Source organism: Phragmites australis, chromosome 6, assembly GCF_958298935.1.
Source record: "Phragmites australis chromosome 6, lpPhrAust1.1, whole genome shotgun sequence".
Lineage (NCBI taxonomy): Eukaryota > Viridiplantae > Streptophyta > Magnoliopsida > Poales > Poaceae > Phragmites > Phragmites australis.
In genome coordinates this window covers 23,898,094-23,920,253 of record NC_084926.1, presented here as the reverse complement: position 1 = coordinate 23,920,253, position 22,160 = coordinate 23,898,094, and the positions used below count along the sequence as shown (strand labels likewise).

The 22,160-nt window shown below is 43.7% G+C and overlaps 2 protein-coding genes across 2 annotated transcripts; one reads left to right on the top strand and one right to left on the bottom strand.

Annotated features, from left to right (window-relative positions):
• The first annotated feature begins 8,968 nt into the window (after positions 1-8,968).
• LOC133923085 (rRNA biogenesis protein rrp36-like) lies at positions 8,969-14,523 on the top strand. The gene is made up of 3 exons (XM_062368538.1): positions 8,969-9,305; positions 14,161-14,259; positions 14,507-14,523. The coding sequence occupies exons 1-3, from the start codon at positions 8,969-8,971 to the stop codon at positions 14,521-14,523; spliced, it is 453 nt and encodes a 150-aa protein (XP_062224522.1).
• Positions 14,524-17,563: 3,040 nt separating this feature from the next.
• LOC133922151 (conserved oligomeric Golgi complex subunit 4-like) lies at positions 17,564-21,940 on the bottom strand. The gene is made up of 2 exons (XM_062367351.1): positions 20,156-21,940; positions 17,564-18,350 (listed from the first exon to the last, which is right to left on the bottom strand). The coding sequence occupies exons 1-2, from the start codon at positions 21,812-21,814 to the stop codon at positions 17,721-17,723; spliced, it is 2,289 nt and encodes a 762-aa protein (XP_062223335.1). The 5' UTR covers positions 21,815-21,940; the 3' UTR covers positions 17,564-17,720.
• Positions 21,941-22,160: the final 220 nt, after the last annotated feature.

Here is a 22,160-nt window from a genome sequence, read left to right as displayed (position 1 = left end):
AATTTTGTAAAGCTATCTATCTCTTTTGACATACGTTCAAAGGGAGAAAGTAGTGGGGATATCACTATTAGGGCATGTGGCAAGGCGTCATCGATTTCGTTGCATTCCGAAAAAACCGCCATTGAAGGGTGCCTGAAAGTGCTTAAGGAGCATGGGTTCTTTTTGTTTGACTACAACTATTTTCGAATAAAAGCGCTTGAGGAGGGCGGAGAGGATTTAGCTTCGATCAGTGAGAGGCTTCCTCAGTTCGATGAATATGATATGGTACAGTAATATGTAATCCGGTTGTTTTGATATACATGACTGTTAGCGTGTATTATTTTTATAATTTTATTTTCTATGCTTGTAGGATATTTTTGGTGATACCTTTGTGGCAATTAGCTTTCATGCTATCTTAGATCAAGCCACGGAGCATCTTTGATGAGTAATGTTGGCCTGATCTTCCGATAGGTAGCGATAAGTCGGTGGGTGGAGAACTCGACGTTGATGATCCAAAGGCTTCAACCCGAACAGATCGTCTCCCTTGCAATCACTACACCACAGCTCCGTTGGTTATCAACCGTGTCGCGCGGTTGATCTCGCCAAGAAGGCTCAATCCCTGCAAGCGTACCGAGAACACAAGCAAGAATGTAGAAGATGCAATCTGAAATATTGCGAATAGAATTCAAGCACTCGAAGTTGGGGTTCCACAAACACTTGCGGCGGCCTAGTCGGTCCGGAACAAGAGCGAAAATCTCACAATCCATGTGTAGATCAATATATAAGCAAAACCCAACCCTAATTAGGATGGCGGCTACTGTATATAAAATACTAGGGTTGGCCAAGGACCCCTGGACGCGTCCCTAATGGACTCCAACACGTTACACGGCCCAACGGCCCAAAAGATGGTGACGCAGCACCCTGACAGATTCTGGATGTCCACTTGTTTTGACGATTTCTATTGACTCAGAAAGAATTTGGACATGGGACCAGTCCTGTTGGAAAGCTTATCTCCTTAGCTTTCCAACCATGTGTAGAACGTCAAAAACGGAGTCCGTATGCGTCCTGGGCGACGATTTTAGTGCAGATTGGTTCTGGACTCCGAAACGGACTCGAACTTAATTGGACCTCCACCTTGGCTTGGGCGCCCTTGCTGTTCTTCTCCCGTGTTCCTAAGTAACAATACATCACAATTATTGAGTAGCATCCCATCCTTATCAAAATATAAATGAACACTAAGGAACGAGCTCACCTCATGATTTAGTTGACGTGCACGAGCTCGTGTCAATGGACCTATTGTTGGAGGAATACTCGGTGTGTGTGTATCCGAAAGAGTGATGTCCTCATCATCCTCCCCCTCTTGAATTGGAGTCGTTCTCGACGCAATGTCATCTTCTTCTCCCAAGTAAGGCTTTAAATCTGAAATGTTAAATGTGGGACTAACCCCATAATCTACAGGCAACTCAAGCTTATATGCATTATCATTGATTTTTTCCACAATTTTAAAAGGACCATCAGCTCGAGGCAGCAATTTAGACTTTCTCAAATCAGGAAACCTATCTTTGCGCAAATGTAACCACACAAGATCACCAATTTCAAAAATAATATGTTTCCGACCTTGGCTACCATAAGTTCTATACTTCTCATTCATCTTTTCAATATTTTCCTTAGTCAACTCATGCATTTTCAGAATCAAATCAGCACGTGTCTTAGTATCAAAATTCAATTTCTCGGATGTTGGTAAAGGAAGTAAATCAATAGGGGCACGGGGGTTAAAACCATACACTACCTGAAACGGACTTACCTTGGTGGTGGAGTGAACTGATCTATTGTAAGCGAACTCAATATGGGGTAGACACTCTTCCCACATCCTCAATTTTTTCTTCAAAACAGCCCGCAACATGGTGGATAATGTGCGGTTCACAACCTCCGTTTGTCCGTCGGTTTGAGGGTGACATGTCGTCGAAAACAGCAGCTTTGTCCCAAGTTTATTCCAAAGTGTCCTCCAAAAGTGGCTCAAAATTTTTGCATCACGATCCGAAACAATGGTGTTAGGCACTCCATGCAAGCGAATGATTTCCCTGAAAAACAAATCAGCTATGTTTGTAGCATCATCGCTCTTGTGACAAGGTATAAAATGTGCCATTTTTGAAAAACGATCCACAACGACAAATATACTATCCCTCCCCCTCTTGGTCCTAGGCAATCCTAAAACAAAATCCATAAAAATATCCTCCCAAGGCACACTAGGAATAGGAAGAGGCATATAAAGTCCATGTGGGTTCAAGTGAGACTTAGCTTTATTGCAAGTAGTGCAGCATGCCACGTAGCGCTCGACGTCGTGCCTCATCTTAGGCTAAAAGAAGTGAGTAGCCAATACATCCTCGGTCTTCTTCACTCCAAAATGTCCCATCAAACCACTTCCATGCGCTTCCTGCAAGAACAATAGGTGAATAGAGCTAGCAGGGATGCATATCCTGTTAGCACGGCATAGTAATCCATCATTCAGCACATATTTATTCCAAGTACTTCCTTCGTTACAATGTTCAAAAGCATCTTTAAAGTCCAAATCAGTAGCATATAATCCTTTAATTGTTTCTAAACCAAAAATCTTATGATCGAGTTGGGACAGCATGGTATAACGTCTAGATAACGCATCTGCAATGACATTGTCTTTACCTTTCTTGTGTTTAATGATATAAGGAAATGACTCTATAAATTCAGCCCATTTAGCATGACGTTTGTTCAGTTTGGCTTTTTCTGGACTCTAGGTAATGAAAAACAGACTAATCTAAAGGGGAAAACGAAATTACCTAACGGGCAACCTGAAAATCTGATACCAGTTGATGAGTAATGTTGGTCTGATCTTTCGATAGGTAGCGATAAGTCGGTGGGTAGAGAACTCGACGTTGATGATCCAAAGGCTTCGACCCGAGCAGATCGTCTCCCTTGCAATCACTACACCACAGCTCTGTTGGTTATCAACTGTATCGCGCGGTTGACCTCGCCAAGAAGGCTCATTCCCTGCAAGTGTACCGAGAACACAAGCAAGAACGTAGAAGATGCAATCTGAAATATTGCGAATAGAATTCAAGCACTCGAAGTTGGGGTTCCACAAACACTTGCGGCGGCCTAGTCGGTCCGGAACAAGAGCGAAAATCTCATAATCCGTGTGTAGATCAATATCTAAGCAAAACCCAACCGTAATTAGGGCGGCGGCTACTATATATAAAAGACTAGGGTCAGCCAAGGACCCCTGGACGCGTCCCTAATGGACTCCAACACGTTACACGGTCCAACGGCCCAAAAGATGGTGGCGCAGCACCCTGACAGATTCTGAATGTCCACTTGTTTTGATGATTCCTGTTGACTCAGAAAGAATTTGGATATGGGACCAGTCCCGTTGGAAATCTTATATCCTTATCTTTCCAACCATGTGTAGAACGTCAAAAACGGAGTCCGTATGCGTCCTGGGCGACGATTTTAGTGCAGACTGGTCCTGGACTCCGAAACGGACTCGAACTTGATTGGACCTCCACCTTGAATTGGGCGCCCTTGCTGTTCTTCTCCCGTGTTCCTAAGTAACAATACATCACAATTATTCAGTAGCATCCCATCCTTATCAAAATATAAAGGAACACTAAGGAACGAGCTCACCTCATGATTTAGTTGACGTGCACGAGCTCGTGTCAATGGACCTATTGTTGGAGGAATACTCGGTGTGTGTGTATCCGAAAGAGTGATGTCCTCATCAATCTTGGATTACATACTTATGTAGGATATTTGCACAAGTACGTAATATATGCATAACCATATTGTATGACTGACTTGAGTTAAACTCAAGTTTCTGGATGTATATTTGTGTTCTTGAATGTGAAGAGAAATCCTGACATTGCTTTAGGATGTCGTCCATCGATGATCAGTTCTGTTCTGTTGAATGGGATGTTGAAGTACTCTCTGTTTGCATGCATGCCTCTGCTCTGAAAGTTGATCTCTTCTTGTAAAAGTCATAAGTGACGGGTTTTAGTTTTCACCCGTCACTAATATGTCATTAGTGACGGGTATCCTTATCATCCGTCATTAATGTTAAATAATTAGTTACGGGTGTCCTTATAACCTATCACTAATATTAAGTCATTAGTGATGGGTGTACTTATAATCCATCACTAAATGTAGCCTTGGCGGCTCCCTACCAAGGAAACTCATTAATGACGGGTTGTTATAAGGCCAGTCACTAATGGCTCACTCATTAGTGATGGGTGTCCTTATAACCCATCACTAATGAGTGATATTTACTGTTATTTTATTCACTGAGTAGCATGACCAGACAGTGTCTATCCGCCGTGGCTGCTCAGCAAAGGGCAATTTTTTTGGCGATTCTGTTGAGACCAAATCAAATCTCAGTGATTTGAAGTTGGTGTCTATCCCTGGCCTTTGAAGGTTTGCCTCCTCCTCCTCTTGCTCATATATGCATGGTGGATTCTACGGTTTAAGTTGGAATCAACAATTTTGCTCCTTCTCCCAGATCTTGATATATGTGGATTGTCCCCCTTAATTAGTGTACATGCGTAACATATGTCTCCCGTTCGGGAGTATTTGATTATAAATGTGACTTAGCAACTCGTCATATTTATAAGAAGATGCTCCTGAATTGTTCATGTACTTTGGACAGTTCGAGCATATGTGGTCCGAGTAGTAGATTTCTATGCTCTTGTCTAGTTCTAGAGAGATTTTCGATGGCGTCTCCCTGTTGTTCTCTGGATACACACCCTCTCAGCTCATTGCCAAGACGTGTATTTGGAGAACAATGGGGAGATGCTGCCAAAATTTTCTCCAGAACTGTACAAGAGCATGAAAACCTACTCGGGCCACATATCCTCAAATGGGATTAGGATCTATCTTTCCCTATTAGAAATTAGCTAGGATCCTTCACCATAGATAACATGTATCATATTTGGATGTTAATTGTTGTCTTGAATATCACTAGAACACATGTACACACTTAATTTACTTAAATTGAGTTAGAATTTTTATACTTATTCTATCTTCTCTGTCGTTTCTATTTAGAATTAATATTTTTTCAATTTGTAGATGGTGGACCGAAGTTGGATGTACCTTGATTGCCATATTTGTAATGAGTACATAAGCGGGGTTTAGTCTTTCTTGATTGTCGTGGTGGCGGATATAGATGGTCAGGGTAAAACGACAATTTGGTGTCCATGCTGTGATTGCAAGAATGAGAAAAAGTTTCCAAAACTTGACAATGTGTACAACCACTTGTTAAGGCATGAATTCAAAGAGAGATATCATGTTTGGAACAAATACGGTGAGGAAGGCCTTAACAAAGGGGAAATGGATCAAGTCCACCCGGACGGCACTACGGATCAAGGACTCCCGCCAGCTGATGATATGGATGATTATCTCAGTAATGCAGATATATTAGGATTCAATGATGACTACGTGGATTTTGTGGAGAATGTGGACCAAATGGCGCATGATGCTGAGGGGCACGACGAGTATAGTGATGGTGAGTTTGCCAAATTCCAGGAACTGGTGCGAGACTCGAAGACACAATTTTATCCTGGTTGTAAGGAGAAATACACGATGTTGTTTGCGTGCTTACGCTTCTTCAATTGAAGGGAACCCATCGTTAGTCTGATAGGAGTTTCAAAGCATTGTTGCATCTACTAAAGGACATGCTACTAGAGGGGGACAAGGTGCCCAAGACCATCTATGACGTGAAGAAGATAGTTTGTCCTTTGGGATTGGAGGTACAAAAAATACATGCATGTAAGGAGGATTGTGTCATGTTTCATGGAGAGTATGCAGACCTGGATCAATGTCCTATTTGTTGAACCCACCGATACAGGCATAGAAATGACAGTGGCGATGTGGAGGAAGGTAGCAAGAGAAATGGGCCTCCTAGAAAGGTGATGTGGTATTTCCCTGTAATTCTCCATTTGAAGCATTTGTTCCAGAACAAAAAAGAGTCCCAATTGTTACGCTGGCACAAGGAGGGTCGTAAGAACGACGCAATGATACGGCATCCCGCAGATTCAGCTCAGTGGCAAACCATTGATTCCACATTTCGGTGGTTCATTGAAGAATTAAGAAATATTAGGTTTGCTATGAGCACAGATGGTATGAATCCATTCGGTAACATGAGTAACTCACATAGCACCTGGCCTATTGTACTGTCTATCGACAACCCTCCACCTTGGCTTTGTAAAATGCAAAAATACATTATGTTATCGACCTTAATTATTTGTCCGAGGCAACTTGGAAATGACATTGATGTGTACCTCAGGCCTTTAGTGGATGATCTTAAAGCACTCTCGTCTGAAGGCGTTGAGGTTTGGGATTAGTACAAGCGAGAATACTTCACCCTACATGCCATGTTGTTCATCACCATCAATGATCTGCTAGCACTTCGTAACTTGTCAGGGTAGAGTAAAAGAAAAGGTGAAGCTTGCCCCCAATGCTTAGATGACACTGAAAGTATGTGGTTGAACGAGTCAAAGAAAACAGTGTACATGCAGCATCGACGTTTCCTTCCAAGGAACCACTGGTACCGGAAAATGACGTCTCAGTTTGGCGGCACAAGGGAGAAAGCGTCACCTCCAAAGCATTCCAATGGGCAAGATGTCTATGATAAGGTTAAGGATATCAATGTTGTCCTTGGCAAGCGAAAATGATCCTCCATGAGTGAAGAAAATGGAATGTATAACAAGAAATCAATTCTCTGGGAGCTTGATTATTGGAAATACTTAGACGTTCATCACTGTACTGACCTGATGCACATAGAGAAGAATATCTATGATAGTCTCCTTGGTACAACCTCAACATAAAGGGCAAAACAAAAGATCATGAAAACGCAAGAGCTGACCTTGAAGATATGGGCTTAAGGCTGGAGCTTCATGTCAAGGATACAGATAAAGAAAAATTCCAACCCGATCTTGCATCACCCTATCCAAGAAGGAGAAAAAAGAATTTTGCAAGTTCTTGCATAGTGTGAAAGTTTCCTCCAGTTACTCGTCTAACATTAGAATACTTGTTTTGGTGAAAGAGCTAAAAATGGTTGCTAGCATGAAAACTCATGATTGCCATGTGATGTTGAAGTAGATGATTGCTATTGGAATATAAATATGTTGCCAATTGGTGTTCGAGAGGCTATCATGAGCATGTGCTTTTTTTTTCAATACAATTGGTCAAAAGGTACTCGATCCGGAAGCACTAGGCGAGCTAAAAAAAAGACACTTTGGGACTCTATGTCTTCTCGATATGTATTTCATACCATCCTTTTTTGATATCATGGTCCATCTCATAGGCCACCTTGTGAAGGAGATTTATTTTCTTGGCCCTGTGTTCCTACATCAGATGTATCCATATAAGCGATTCATGGGCGTTCTCAAGTCGCACGTAAGGAATTTAGCTTTTCCTAAGGGGTGCATCGTGCAGGGTTACTCTACAGAGGAGGTACTGGAGTGGTGCGTTAATTACACGGACCCAGATAACCCAATTGGTGTGCCTCTGTCTCACCACGAGGGTAGGCTCGTAGTGCAAGGAATTTTGAGGAGACATGCAATTACTCCTAAGTCGAAGGTATACAACCAAGCTCATTTCCTCGTGTTGTAACAAATGAGCAAAGTGTCCCCATATATCAACGAGCACAAGCAGTTGGTTCTTCAGGAGAATCCAGGGCGGACCAAAGCTTGGCTTGCAAAGCAATTTATGCAAAGGTTCAACACATGGTTTCGAGATCGAATCAATCAATCAAGTACTCCTATAAGTGATTTGATCAAAAAACTATCAGTGGGCCCTATATACACAATTACAACATATTAAGGGTACGATATAAATGGTTACACATTTTATACGATTGCCCAGGATCAGAAAAGCACATACCAGAACATCGGTGTCCTTGTAGATGCTTATGATAACAACATGCACAAGAGCACATACTACGGTCAGATAGGGGACATCTGGGAACTGGATTCTTTGAATTCATGGTACCCCTGCTTTAGTGCCATTGGGTATACGGGACAAAGGGCGTTACAGAACACAAGTACGGATTCACTAGCGTTAATCTCAAACTTGTCGGATATAAGGACAAACCTTTGGTACTCGCTAAACTAGTTTCCCAGGTGTTTTATGTGACTGACACGGTAGATAAGAAACTTCATGTGGTTCTCGTTGGGAAAAGACAGATCATCGGAGTTGAAAACGTGGTTGATGAGGACGAGTACAATCAATTTGATGAAATCCCCTCTTTTGCTACTGCAATCATGCCACAAGTTGCATAGAACAAGAAGACTCCATACCTACGTTCCGACCATAATGAAGGGATCCATGTCAAGAAAGCACAAAAACGGCTGCCACATGCAAAATGATACATGAATCAATGTAATCTCAAATTTGTAATATTCAGTTAAGTATGAATTTCAATGTAACCTCAAATTTGTAATATTTAGTTAAGTCTGAATTTTAATGTAACCTCAAATTTGTAATATTTGTAATATTTAGTTAAGTCTAAATTTCAATGTAACCTCAAATTTGTGATATGTTTGCAAGAGAAGACAGTTGCTAAATCCTGACTTTGCTTCAGGATGCAGCCAGTATACAGGTAAATCCCTTAGAGGGATGAGCACATTAGTGATGGGTGAGAACTTTACACATCAGTAAAGATATAGATAGTGACGAGTTAATTTACCACCCGTTACTAATGATTGAATCATCATTAGTGACGGGTGAGAACTTCATGCGTCAGTAAAGATATATATATAGTGACGGGTTAATTTACCACCCATCACTAATGATCGAATCCTAGGATGGAGAGACTCAATCTTAGTGACGGATCGTATCTATAACCCGTCACTAATTATATGTCTATAAATAATAGGCCCAGGAACCCTAGCCTCCAATTTACACATCCTAAGGTTCCTCCTCGCCGCTGCACCCACCGCCCTGCTCCTCTAATCTAGTGCCATCTATGGCCGCCAATGACAAGGACTTGGCATCGTCGTCCTTGATGCCAGCCCCTGACGATGACTACATCGATTCGGACCTCTTCATGGTGGAGGCGGAGGAGGAATATGAGATGGAGAAAGCGATTACCAATGACGAGAAGATCGCTCGCGCCGTCCATGAGGAAGAACTCATTAGCCAAGCTAAGGGAACGACGGAGGCCATCGCACACCTCTTGGCGGAGGAGGTGGAGATGGGCAGTGACTCCGACACCAATGATGGCGAGGAGGGGGAGGATGAGGAGATGGGTGGCGACTCTGACACCAATGACGATGATGAAGAGGAGGATGAGGATATGGGCGGTGACTCCGATATGACCAACGATGACAGGAGGAGGAGGAGGAGGAGGAGGAGGGGGAGGATGAGGAGATGTGCGACTCCGACATGACTGACGATGAGGAGGAGAAGGATGAGGATATGGCCAGTGCCGGTGGTGACTCCTCGATGACACTAATAAATCATAGCCCATTACTAACCTAGGTTTATGGTGGTAATCCAAATTTAGCAATTTAGATTTAGCACTCTTCTTTTGTAGTCCGGATGGGTATTTTTTTTGTGTAATCCGGACCTTCTTTTGTAGTGATGAACTTATTTATCCTAAATTAATGAAAATGTCAGTTAATTGGAAAAGTGTGTTAAATTGAGAATGCAAGTGAGACAGCAAATTGAGTACATTTTTCTCATCATCGGATTATTTTGCTGCCAAATCCTAACTTTGCTTCAGGATGCAACAAGTACACATATAAATACAGGGATGATCACAAGTGACGGGTGATAACGTCATGTGTCACTAAAGAGGTCATTAGTGATGGGTGAATTTACCACCCGTCACTAATTACCAAGTCCTAGTAACGGGGTGGTAAATCCACCCGTAACTATGATCCGCTCATAAGTGATGGGTGGTAAAATTCACCCGTCACTAATGATATGTTTATAAATATCAGGCGCAGGAACCCTAGCCTCCGATTTTGCCTAACTCCCACCGCGCCCACCGCCGATTCCTCCTCACATTCTTCTCCCGGTCATCCCCGAGGCCGCCGCTGTCTCCCTGCCATCCCTATCTCCCTTCCCGACGTTTTCTTAACCTGCACCTTCGTCCCCGACTATCCCAACGACTAGGAGTCCACACCGCCATCACCTCCTCCCCAACGAGCACCCCAACACAGGGGAGCCCGCGCCACCGTGCTCTATGCTGCCATTGTCCTCATCAATCAATGTAGGCCTCCCGCCGTCCCCTCCTCGCCGATTCCTTCCGCCATCGTCCTCATCTGCCATTGTGAGTTACTTCTGTGCATTCTGCCATACTTTATGTCAGATTATATTACTCGATGATGACAGCGGCTAAGTGAGGTTGTATGTGTCAGCTTAGTCTACTTAGGTGCAACAATATGAACTTACCCATTTAACACTTACTACTAAATACTTAAACTCTATGTGTTCCAAATGTTGACTCTTGAGTTGTGATTTCTATGTAGTATTTACGATAATATAGGAGATAGAGGGTATGTGAATCAATATGCATAAATATGGAGGCTGCAGTGCATGCTGTTCTTGGGAATGATCCGAGAATTAAGAGTGCATTGTCACACATACCAATAATATGATATAGCTAATTTGGCATTTGGATGGCAACATCAGTTGTAACCCGCTTTCTGAGAGTAAAACTTGATAACATAAACATGTTCTTGATGTTTATATGCTTGGCATATGCAATTTCCATGTTTACCTATTTTTATTCTTGCTTATGTTCAGTCCTGACAGCACACATTAATTCTTATTCTTGTTTACCTGCTGCTGTATATTCTTGTCACTAATGTATGTAGATTGCACAACAAGTTCATGATGGTTAAAATTAAATTTTTAAGAAAATCACAAAAATGAACTTAGGTTGCATAACCTATTATGTCGTCTCCCGTTCGGGAGTGTTTGATTATAAATTTTGACTTGGCAACTCGTCATATTTATAAGAAGATGCTCCTAAATTGTCCACGTACTTTGGACAGTCCGAGGATATGTAACCCGAGTAGTAGATTTCTGTGCTCTTGTATGGTTCTAGAGAAAATTTCAGTGGCACCTCCCTGTTGTTCTCCGGATACACACCCTCTCGACTCATTGTCGAGACGTGTATTTGGAGAACAACAGGGAGGTGCTGCTGACATTTTCTCCATAACGGTACAAGAGCTGGGAAACCTATTCGGGCCACATATCCTCGAATGGGAATAGGGCCTATCTTTGCCTATTAGAAATTAGGTAGGATCCTTCGCTTTAGATGAGAAATACATCATATTTTCATAAATTCATATAAAAGTAAATATAGTTACTAAGACTTATACAATTGTATCTGCATATTTGTATCTACTAGATGTCTACCAACGAGTCATCTAGATCCTCTGACGAAGCACAATCTCCCAACCAGACATCTGTGCAACTAGGTCCTAGTAGAGGCACAATACGAAAGACAAGGGCACAAGCAAAGTGGCCGACTAAAAAGATTACCGTCATGGAAATCGATGATGACGGCGTGCCTATGGAGAAGAAGGCACTGCAGATGTTGCGAAAGCTCGCAGGCCTTGATGCTCGGGAGAGGGTGCCATTGACCCTTCCGAAGTTCGATGACCTCACTGCGGATCAAAAGAATGCCTTGTTTAATGATGGTGTCAATATGTTTCTGAAGTTCCCGAAGAACATGAAGGCAAAGGCTTGCAGGGCTACTATGAAAATGATCGCCAAACTTCGGAGAAGCCACAAGAGCAATCTTGTGAATGAGTATATAGCAAAAGAGTTGGAGCCCTTCAGCATGTACCCATATATTAAAATAGAGGACTGGGAAGCTTTTGTGGCATTGAAGAGCTCTGAGATGTTCCAAATAGAGAGTTCAGCAAAGAAGCAGCTTCGAGCAAAGAACAAGCAGAATCACAACCTGTGCACATGCGGGTACGTGGGGAAAAGGGATAAATGGCAGGTGGAGGATGCAAAGTTAGCCAATGAAGGGCGCGAAATCCTTGGTTTTGATTCCTGGGAGGATCACAATTGTATTTTTGTGTGAGGGGTGCGCTATCAGATAGTGGAGAAATCACCTTCAAATCTAGCGAAACCAAGACAGTCGCTCAATAGGTGAAAGAAATAGCAACACACTCCTTTGAAAGTTCATTCACCGAGGTTAGGGAACATGACATGCTCTCCACTGTGCTGGGAAACCCTGAGCACCCAGGTCGCCTTCAAGGCGTGTCCAGTTCCAAGGGCTGGAAGTTAGACTTCCCCGAACACGTCGTTATGTATAAGAAGAGGAAGAGGTCAGTCTAATTAGATGTGGAAGCATTGACCCAGTCAATCAAGGAGATCGTTTATCAAGACGTCCTGCAAAGGTTTGCATCACAAGGAGTCGTAATTCCTAGTGCATCAGCGAGTGGTAGCCCCATTGCTGAATACAAGAGTAGTCAAGCCTCCAAGGAGGCTGAACAACCTGTCTTCTCTCCATCTGTGGAGCCCGATACCATAGACCTTCTCGATGGGCCCGCACCGTGCTCACTGGTCATAAGACCTGGAGGCTACTATATTGAGGTTGCAAAGGGCTAGGTGCATCCAAATGTCCAGGTGTTACATACGATCCTGATACATCCTGGCTATGCCATGGTCTTAATGGATTTTGTACATACTAATGTCGTGGACACAGATTTTCCCGTCCCCCCACCCCCCATGACGAGATCCAAAAACTGAGTCAAGCTCATCTTCAAAGGATCCAATGGAAGAGGGGGGATATCGTGGTGCACACGGTATCTAGGAGTGATCTGCCTGGACGTTCAAGTTCCCTACCCCAACCTCAGCTTTGAGATGTGCTAGTTATGTCATCTTTGACCACTCTGCATCTACAATTAAGCAACCTGAGGGTAGCCTAGAGAAGAAGAAGAAGCCTTTGCCCACTCCATCATCTACAAGTAAGCAACATGAGGGTAACCTAGGGAAGAAGAAGAAGTCCAGGCCATGGTCCAAGAAGCAGCTACCGAAGAAATTCATGTCCTCTGGTAAGGACTCAATCGCCAAGAAGCATTGGATAGGGGAAGCTTGGACTAAGGAAAACCCAAAATTCAAGTTTGGGAAGCCCTTGCTGCCGACAGATCCACTTCGGTGGGTGGGACAATCTTGTGTTGAGTTGCATAATTACTACCTACAACGTTGTAGAGAGAAGAAGGTTTCCATTATCTTATATTACCAAAATCATCACTCCTTGACTGGGGACGGCTACTTCCTCATGGACTTCAACGACTTATACAACCTCTTCAACCTCGATGACCTGGACATGGAGTTATTGTGATGCTTTACATTATAAGCTCTTTCAAACTAGACGTTCATTAATTATCACCACTAAATACTCCAATCTAACTAATTTCTTATATGTAGGCACTTGATACAAGAAACGAGGAAGAAGGATCCCTTCGGATTCCTTAACCCCTAAAATGTGATGATTTCTTTGATGGAACAACAAAGGGAATTCGTTGTGGAATATGTGGCTAGGACAATGAGCCACTTTTCGAAGAGGGACTACCTGATTGCCGCCCACAACACTGGTGGCTATTGGATCTTACTGGTCATTACCCCCAAGTGGGACTTGGTCTGGTACCTCAATTCATCAAGACCAGTGGTGGGACGTAACGACAAACGGGGACAACGTGACTATACTTTCGTCAAACAAATCATCAACGAGTAATCTCTTCATGACTTAGGCTACATATTGAATTTTTCAAACTTAGACCAAATGTTGACTATTGGATCCCTCTTCGTATGTAGGGCTTTTGACATTTATATACGATGTGATCCAAAGTATGATCCCAAGGAGCCCCACACACTGACACATAAGACCGTCTTCATGGTAAGTGTCAGCAGACATATTTGTAAATTCTCTACTACTACATTTTTTTCCTTTCGAACTGATGGTTTTTTCCCTCTCCAGTGTCACCAAAACCACCGGGCAGTTCGTGCAGATTTTACGTTGTGAATCACATGCTGCTATTCATGGTAGCAAAGGATGTGAAATCCCCAGATGTAAGATAATTATATAGTCTTTTCATATATGCTTTTATTCTTTACAAATATCCGATGATAAAATGATTTTGCTCACACTAATTGCATACTTTTTCCATAACTACTTTCATTCAGCAGGGATTCAGCTTCTGGATGGCAACATCGAGGATTCTGCACTCTCTAATATTCGAGCACGGATCGCCTCGTTCTTAATGACCGAAGTCGTCTCTTCGAAAGGTGAGTTCTATTGTAGGGAGGCAGGGCTCTGACTTATGTAATTTGTGGTTGCACTTTCAACTTATGTAATTTGTAACTATCTTGATGTAATTTGTGGTTGCACTTTCGACTTATGTAATTCAAACTCTTGATGTGGACTTACGTCGTTGTACGTTTCAATGACTTTTGATTATATAACTTGTGGTTGCATATCTCGTGACTATGACATGAATGTATTTGGATGTGTCTGGATGTATCTACATTGCAGGAGAAGATGGCTGCTAAATCCTGACATTGCTTCAAGATGCAGCCAGGAAATAAGTAAATCACTTCGGTGAATGAGACTATTAGTGACGGGTGATAAATTCATCCATCACTGATGACCGAGTCCTAGTGACAGGTAGCTTTTAAACTCGTCTCTGAAACTCAGTCATTAGAGGCAGGATGAAAATATACCCGTCACTAATGACTCATAACACCCCATCGCTGATGACTCGATCACCAGTGACGGGTTGTAGCTACTCATCACTGGTTCTAGATAATTAGTGACGGGTGGTAAATACACCCGTCACTAATGACTCGGTAACTAGTGACGGGTTGTTGTTAGCACCCGTCACTAATGACAGAGTCCTAGAGGCAGGTTGAAAATCTACTCGTCAGTAATGACTCGGTAATTAATGACAGGTTGTAACAACCCGTCACTACTGACCGAGTCTCAAAGACGGTTTGGAAAGCTACCCATCACTGAGGATCGATAATTAGTGATGGGTTGTACATACACCCGTCATTAATGATGGTCACAGTGACGGGCAACAGGTCTGCTCAGATCATAGGAGACGCATTTTAGTGACGGGCCTCAATTGTGACCCGTCACTGGTGATTGTCATTAGTGATGGATCACAACCTGTCACTATATCATTAGTAATGCAATAAGAGTGACAGATGCGGTAACCGTCACTAATGATGGTTATCACCCGTCACTAATGTGTTGTTCTGGTAGAGTGCAAGTTCTCTAATGCATAACTTTGATCACTATATTCTATTCGAATATATTTATAAAATCCATTAAATTAGTGATATTATGAAAGCATGCATATTATGGAAGCATTTTTCAAGATTAATGTACACATACGATTTTAAGGTTTTCAAACTAAATATTTTAAAAGTTGTTGTTGTCAAACTTTTAACCTTTTTCAAAATGACGTGTATTTATGACCTATTTGGTAGAGCTCTCCCTGATTACTTTTAAGCTTTTTCCAAAAAGATATGTATTTAAGTATATTTGGTAGAACTCTCCCTGATTCAAATTCTCTACGGAGAGTGGTTCTCTGGGGAAGTGATTCTGTTGCTGAAGGTGATTATCTAGAATAAACTATATGGATGAAATGATTCTGTGTGAGAATTGAATCAGGGAAGTTGCTTTTTTTAGCTGCCAACTTAGTTCATTTCAGATAATCATTTTCACGGATTTCACTCAGATAACTAAAAGCTGAAAGTTGTTGTTTGCAGAGCTCCTCTGATTCTAACCGAAAAGCTGCTCTGAGAGCTCTGCTAAATAGACCTCTATTACCTGATGGAGTATATGTATATGAGTACGTATTGGAGATACAACGGAAATCAATGATGACAGGCAACCATATCCTATCCCCATACCATTTAAGTTTTGGGGACAAAATTAAATTTCCTCTCGTCCTGGTCCGTAATAGCTTCAGGCCTGAAGTCATTCTTATTTGAGGACATAATTTCCCTCGGTTTGCAACGAAATAAGGCCCGTTACCATTCTTATTTTAGCCAAAAAAAACATCGTAATTCCATATTTGAGCACCCAAATATATTTTCTCGTACGGAATATATGGACCGCCAGCTGATTCTGCGACCAGAAGACACGGTTTGGTTTGAATGTCAACTGAATTCTACGCGTACGTTTGTCTTACATGTGGATCGAAAATGTCAAATAACATCCAAACTAACGGTGGTAGCTAAAAGCGTATTTTTGTGATAATATAGAGTAAATTGCATTGAGGGTACATAAACTTGTAAGGTGGATGAAAATTAGTCATAGAACTGGACAGGTGCTCAAGCAAAAACTTGCTTTAGTGATCCGTCCCAAAACTTGCTTTAGTGATCCTTAGCCCTGCAAAAATGGCCCAGCGGGCTAATCTGGCACACGTAGGCTGCCATGGTGGCGTCCAGCGTGGACCTCATGCTCGTGGGCCTCGCGGGACGGCGACGCGAGGAAAAAGGAAGTGAGGGAGGGTTGCAAGGGCTGCTGGCACGGCGGTCGCGAGGACCACCTAACGCGCAGCAGCCGCAACGGCTCGCGCCAAGGCGTCGACCATTAGGGGCGGAACCCCTTGTCAAATTAGAGCTCACCTTGGTCGGGATTGTGTTGCACACCATTCCCACCTCACCAGCGACGAGCTCTAGCTCGTGCGTGTGCTCTTTCACCTCGCCGGCGACAAACTCCAGCTCGAGGGCGTGTTGTTCCCCCTCTCCGTCGACGGCAATGAGCTCCAGCTCGGGGGCGCGCCATGCCCTCTCCGGCGACGATCCCGGCTCGGGTGCGCGCTTTTCCTTCTTGCCGGCGGCGACTGCTAGCTCGGGCATCCACCTGCTTCCCTTCCGCGTGCGGCCAGCCCAGCGACGACACGAACAGACGAGTTGGTCTCGATGGGGAGCGGTGGGGAAAAACATGATAGGGCTCGCTTGCGGGAGGTCCGCTCAGGACACCACTGTGGCTGCCTACGTGTGCCAGATTAGCCCGCTGGGCTGTTTCTGCACGGCTAATGATCATTAAAGCAAGTTTTATGACGTGTTTGAGCACCTGTCCAGTTCTATGACTGATTTGCACCCATCTTACAAGTTTATGAACCATCAATGCGATGTACTCGATAATACAGGTGAAGTTTGTGTAGTTTTGTGAAACAGGTTCGTAAAAAGTGTGTTTTGGGGTAATTCTTGTCGTATAAGTGTACTCTAAAATTTATTCTTTTATACATTACCTTTGCCAATAAAATTGCCTAGAGTAGCATTATTTTTAGTTTCTAGCACGCATTTTTCTTACTTTGGAGTGTCAGATTTATTGATTCAATTATTTGCAATTTCGATCAAATTTTGTAAGTGGTTGTATTGTTATGATTTCTTCTGTTGCAATTTTTTTCTCCAATTAGCTAGTGCCATACTGCCATGTTTTGCAGACGTGGTTGCGTTTGCACAGATGGCCTACCACTCACCCCGCTAAGGCAATGTAAAATTATAAAGAAAAAAAGAACATGTTACTACTTCATAGATGGAAAAACGCAAACATCAGCGTATCATAAGTTCATAACAGGAAAATGCATGTCCGCAAATTTCTTTGATAATACAGATGTTTGTCGTTGCAATAAAACTTGCCAAGAGCGAGTCCATAACAGTATAAAAATGAAAAACATATCTTGCTATATCACATATAAAGAATTACCAAGTACATATGAACGCACAATTTAGAGCCTTAAAGCAGCGATAGCTTCAGGCCTGAAGTCAATCCTAAGTCCTAACACCCTCCTCACCTCTGCTGGAGTCAGCAGCCATGTCAGATGCCCAGCATTGTCACCCCAGAAATCCAGTATCTCCAATACCCGCTCAAAGTTCAGAATGGTCGACATCTGAGAAAGCCTTGAAAACTTGTCTCTGACAGGTCTCTGAGACATCTCTGAGAAATGGTTGATTAGGGAACGGACCTCCTTGTCGAGTTGGAGCCCGCCAAGCTGGCTGAACCTCTTCTGCATCATAATCACCTCAAGCCTCTTGACAATGAAGTCGATGATCAAGTGCACAAATGAATCATAGTTGTTTGCCGTCATCGCTGACTGGAGCCATGCAACATTAGTGTTAACTGCAAGGATAAGCTTCTGCACCCATGGGTCATTAACCTCATTTTCCCCATATTCAGCATCATCCAGCTCATAACTGACAGTAGCAACAGTGTCAAGGACCGGACGAATACGTGGTGCCACAGAGGCCACTAAATGCTCCAGTCCAGAATGAAGGATCTTCTTAAAGGAAGCACTGATCTCACCTAGCTCTGATAAACATGATTTGATCTTCTCTCGGTCAGCAGGAGCATGAAAAACCTGGCAGATGACCAAAACAGTCAGCAGTCCAGTTTTGTCAACCATGATCATATGGAAATTAAATTACTAATTACCAATGAAGCCATTAGTTCGTTTGAGTCCCATGCATGTAAATATTGCTAAATTCCCTAAAGACCATGTATATACTGATTTGATGTCCATGTAGCTTGTTTGGTCTAGAATGCAATGGATGCTGGTACAGTCCTGTGCTTCATATGTCTCATTTTTCGATGTTCTTCATTAAAAATTATTTGTGATGAATGCAAACATGATTACTTTTAGCTGCATTATTGTAGATGATTCTCATTTGAAGTTTATGGTTGCGCATATGATCTTTCATCACTGTTTGTACATTATTCTGTTTGCAAGATGGCTCATAATAAGCAAATTGCTTTCTTGGAGGAAAGGTTCCAGGGAGTAACCTTGCTGGATCAATTATACATGTCATAGTAAACACATTCTTTATTATTACTGTTTGCGCTACATATTTAGTAAGAATTGTGTGTCTGACACTAAATTCACTGTTTAGCTATGACAGGCTGCTGAAAAGATAGCTTCCACAACAGGAGTCATAGAACATCGCGTATAAAATGTTGGTATCATAACTATTCGATGAGGGCAGCACAATGGTGTTCTTAAAAAGTTTCTAGCTAAAGTAATTACAACAAAAAAAAAATTGACATTTCCCATCAGAATATATCCAGCTAAAGAAACATTTCAACATGCACTAGAATCTAGAGCAATGCCAACCAGGAAACAATTTTAGCAAGGCAATGAAATATATAATCTTTATGAATTATTTTGTGTGGCAAAAGATACATAAGAGATGAAATGACTGCTGCGGCAGTGTTACACATGAGATACCACTAGCTAAGTGCCCGTGTGTTGCAACGAAAACACACTTTGGACATGGTAACATCAAGCACAAATTCAAGGTACGGAGATATGGATGCTCTATGAGAGTGCCACCGAACGAATACGTCAGGAGCGATGCCGTAGTTTAATTTCAGATGGGATCCGAAAAAGAAGACTACCCGCTAATTTGCCTCCTAACTTCTTCATTTATTTTTATTAATAAAATAGGTCACATATCTATAGCTGGTAACGAGATGGGAGGCTGAAGGCCTAGGGTGGATGGCAAAAGTGGGTAAATTATTCGAATTTTTGGGATTTTTATTAGATGGAAGGAGAGTAGTGGAAGAGGTAACGTGAGAACCAACTCGTGTTTTATATAGTAAAGATTACAAAATAACATGGATCATTATTGAGAAATATAAGTTGACAACTTTACAAGATTATGCAAATATGAGATGCAAAATGAGTTATCACCGAAGTAACTAAATTGGTGCTGGCAGAGACACTAGCAAGTCATGAAATGCACATGTACTCCATCCGGTTATAAATACTTTACGATTCGGACAAGATCTGATCAAACTTTTGGAACTTTGACTACAATAACTTTTAGAATACTTAGTTTGGAAACGTAAAAATCATTTGTGTAGATGTGTCTTGAAAAATACTTTCATGATACACGTTGGAGACCGTGTCATATCCAAAATATCAAGTATTTTTGACCGGAGGGAGTAATACTATTAAAATCAACTAATTTCCTGATAATGTCAAAGCATTGTGCAACCTGCAGCCTTTCACTAACTCTAACAAATTGCAATCAAGGGCACATAAATTGCACAAATGCACATATCCAATCAATTGAACTTGATTTCATATGAATCTTGCTTAATTCTCATACATGTACCAGTTTCAACATAAGCAAATGGATAGAGTGAAGAAGATACTACACTCACCTCTGCGCACAGCTCTTCAATCTCATTACGGAGCTTCAGGACATACACTGAGCTCACATCCATGTTGTTCAGCGCAGTCGCAATCTCCTCACCAATCTTCTGGACTCCAACACCACCGAGGAAGAGCTTTGCACCCAAATTTGGCTCCCGCATCCTCCATTGCAGTGCCTCCTGGTACTCATTGCTCAGAAGGCTTGTTGCTCCACCAAGCACAGTAAGAACCGAGTTTATGCTTGCCGTCGATGCTGCCCGCCGGCAGCAGCTCTGCAGTACAAAGAATACATCATCCACCATTGAGGTCGTGAGACCATCCGGTACGGGCTCATCAATCCGTATGGCCTTCCTTACATTCTCCACCATAAAGAACTCCTCAAAGATCATATAGAACCCAGTCAGATCCTGCTCCATTTTATTAAAGCTACCATTACGGAAGGCCTTCATCACCTGCGGCCCCAGTTCTGGCTTGACATCTCGCAATCCACGGATCTTATTCACCATAAATTCAGTATAGTCTTCCCCAAGCTGTGTCAATGAAAGAATCTCCTCAAGATAAAGCTCAACTTCCCTGGGATCAGGCCCTTCATTACCTCTAGCAGCACTAGACATGGAACCCACAACTGAAAGGAGATTCTTCGTATAGGAGTTTATATCCGATGCAAGACGTGCAAGCTTCCGGTAATCAGAATAACGGCGTAGGATCTGGGTGCCCCGCGAGTCACACTCCTCCTGCAGCTCAATGATGGCATAAGCAACGCCATCCTCACCCCTAAGCTCACGAAGCACAGAATCATTCTCCTCGACAGCGAGCACAATGTCCTTGAAGAGACGAGTGAGGCAGCCAACAAAATCAGGCCGGCCGGCGGCCGGCTGGATTGCAGAGGTTAGCTCGGCGAGGTGCTCAAAGTCTGCACGGGCGCGGAGAGCGACCACCTTCTTGAGGTAAGCGACGTAGACCTGGAGTCCTTCATCAGCGAGGGCGAGGAGAGGGAAGAGGCGGACGAGGCGGAGCACCGCAGGGTGGTCCTGGGCGTCGACGGCCGCAGCAAGCCTCCGCCGCGCAAGACCCTCGAGCCGGCGCTTGATATCTAGCAGGTCGCGACGGAGGTCGTCGTCGGTGGGGAACCGCGCGTCGATGGCTAGAAAGTCGTGCGCAGCGGTGGCTGCGGCGGTGAGATCGTCGGCAGCCAGGGCCCGCCGCGCGGCTTCGAGCGCGCGAGACCGGTCGAGGGCCGCCTCGGCGCGGGCCAGCGCGGCGTCGGCCCTGGAGTGGGCAGCGTCGAGGTGGCGGACGCGGGATGACAGTGCGTCGGCGAGCGCCGCAGTGGAGGAGGAAGACTCCCTGAGCGCGGCGGCGTCGGAGGCAGCGAGCGAGAGCAGCGGCGGGGCGGAGCGGAGGAGGGACGCGGCGGCGCGTTCGAGGTCTGCGCGGCGGGCGAGGAGCGCGTCGAGGCGGGCGTCGAGGGCGCGCTGGTAGGCGACGCACTCGTGGAGCAGGCGGGTGGCGGCGCCCGGGTCGGTGAGGGTGCGGAGCGCGGCGAGGGAGGCCGGGTCGCCGAAGTCGAGGGATGGCGGTGCGTCGGCGGAGGAGGGGTCCGGGGCCAGGATAGCGTCCGGGCGGTGCGGGGAGCGCGGAGTCGGCGAAGGGGAGGGCACCGCCATGGCCGCCGCGGCGATGCGGGTCGGTGAGATCTCGGTCGGGGATGCACGGGATCTGGACGGACGGGGCTGACTCGCTGCTGCTGGTAAGGTGGGGGTGGACCTTTTGGTTGGGCGGGGTCCCTGCAGACAGACAGTGTAGCAGCCTTGTGGTTTAAGGCCTTTGTTTTGTTTTGTCAGAGATTATGAATTATAATTCATAATATCTAAGTTGAAATAAACGTGTTTTTATCATAATTTAGTTGGTAACAATTCAACTTTTAGATTGTTTTGTTTTCTCTTTTGCTTGATGGTATCTAGTATTGGCAATTATTATAATTCTAAGTCATTGCTTTTAAAAATAACGATT

Bases quoted from the DNA above. Each gene is read 5' to 3' on its own strand.
- LOC133923085 (XM_062368538.1), top strand. From the start codon at position 8,969: ATGGCCGCCAATGACAAGGACTTGGCATCGTCGTCCTTGATGCCAGCC. The intron at 9,306-14,160 runs GTGACTCCGATA...TTCATTCAGCAG, and splicing joins GGAGGATGAGGATATGGGCG to GGATTCAGCTTCTGGATGGC.
- LOC133922151 (XM_062367351.1), bottom strand. From the start codon at position 21,814: ATGGCGGTGCCCTCCCCTTCGCCGACTCCGCGCTCCCCGCACCGCCCG. The intron at 18,351-20,155 runs GTGAGTGTAGTA...GTCATCTGCCAG, and splicing joins TTGAAGAGCTGTGCGCAGAG to GTTTTTCATGCTCCTGCTGA.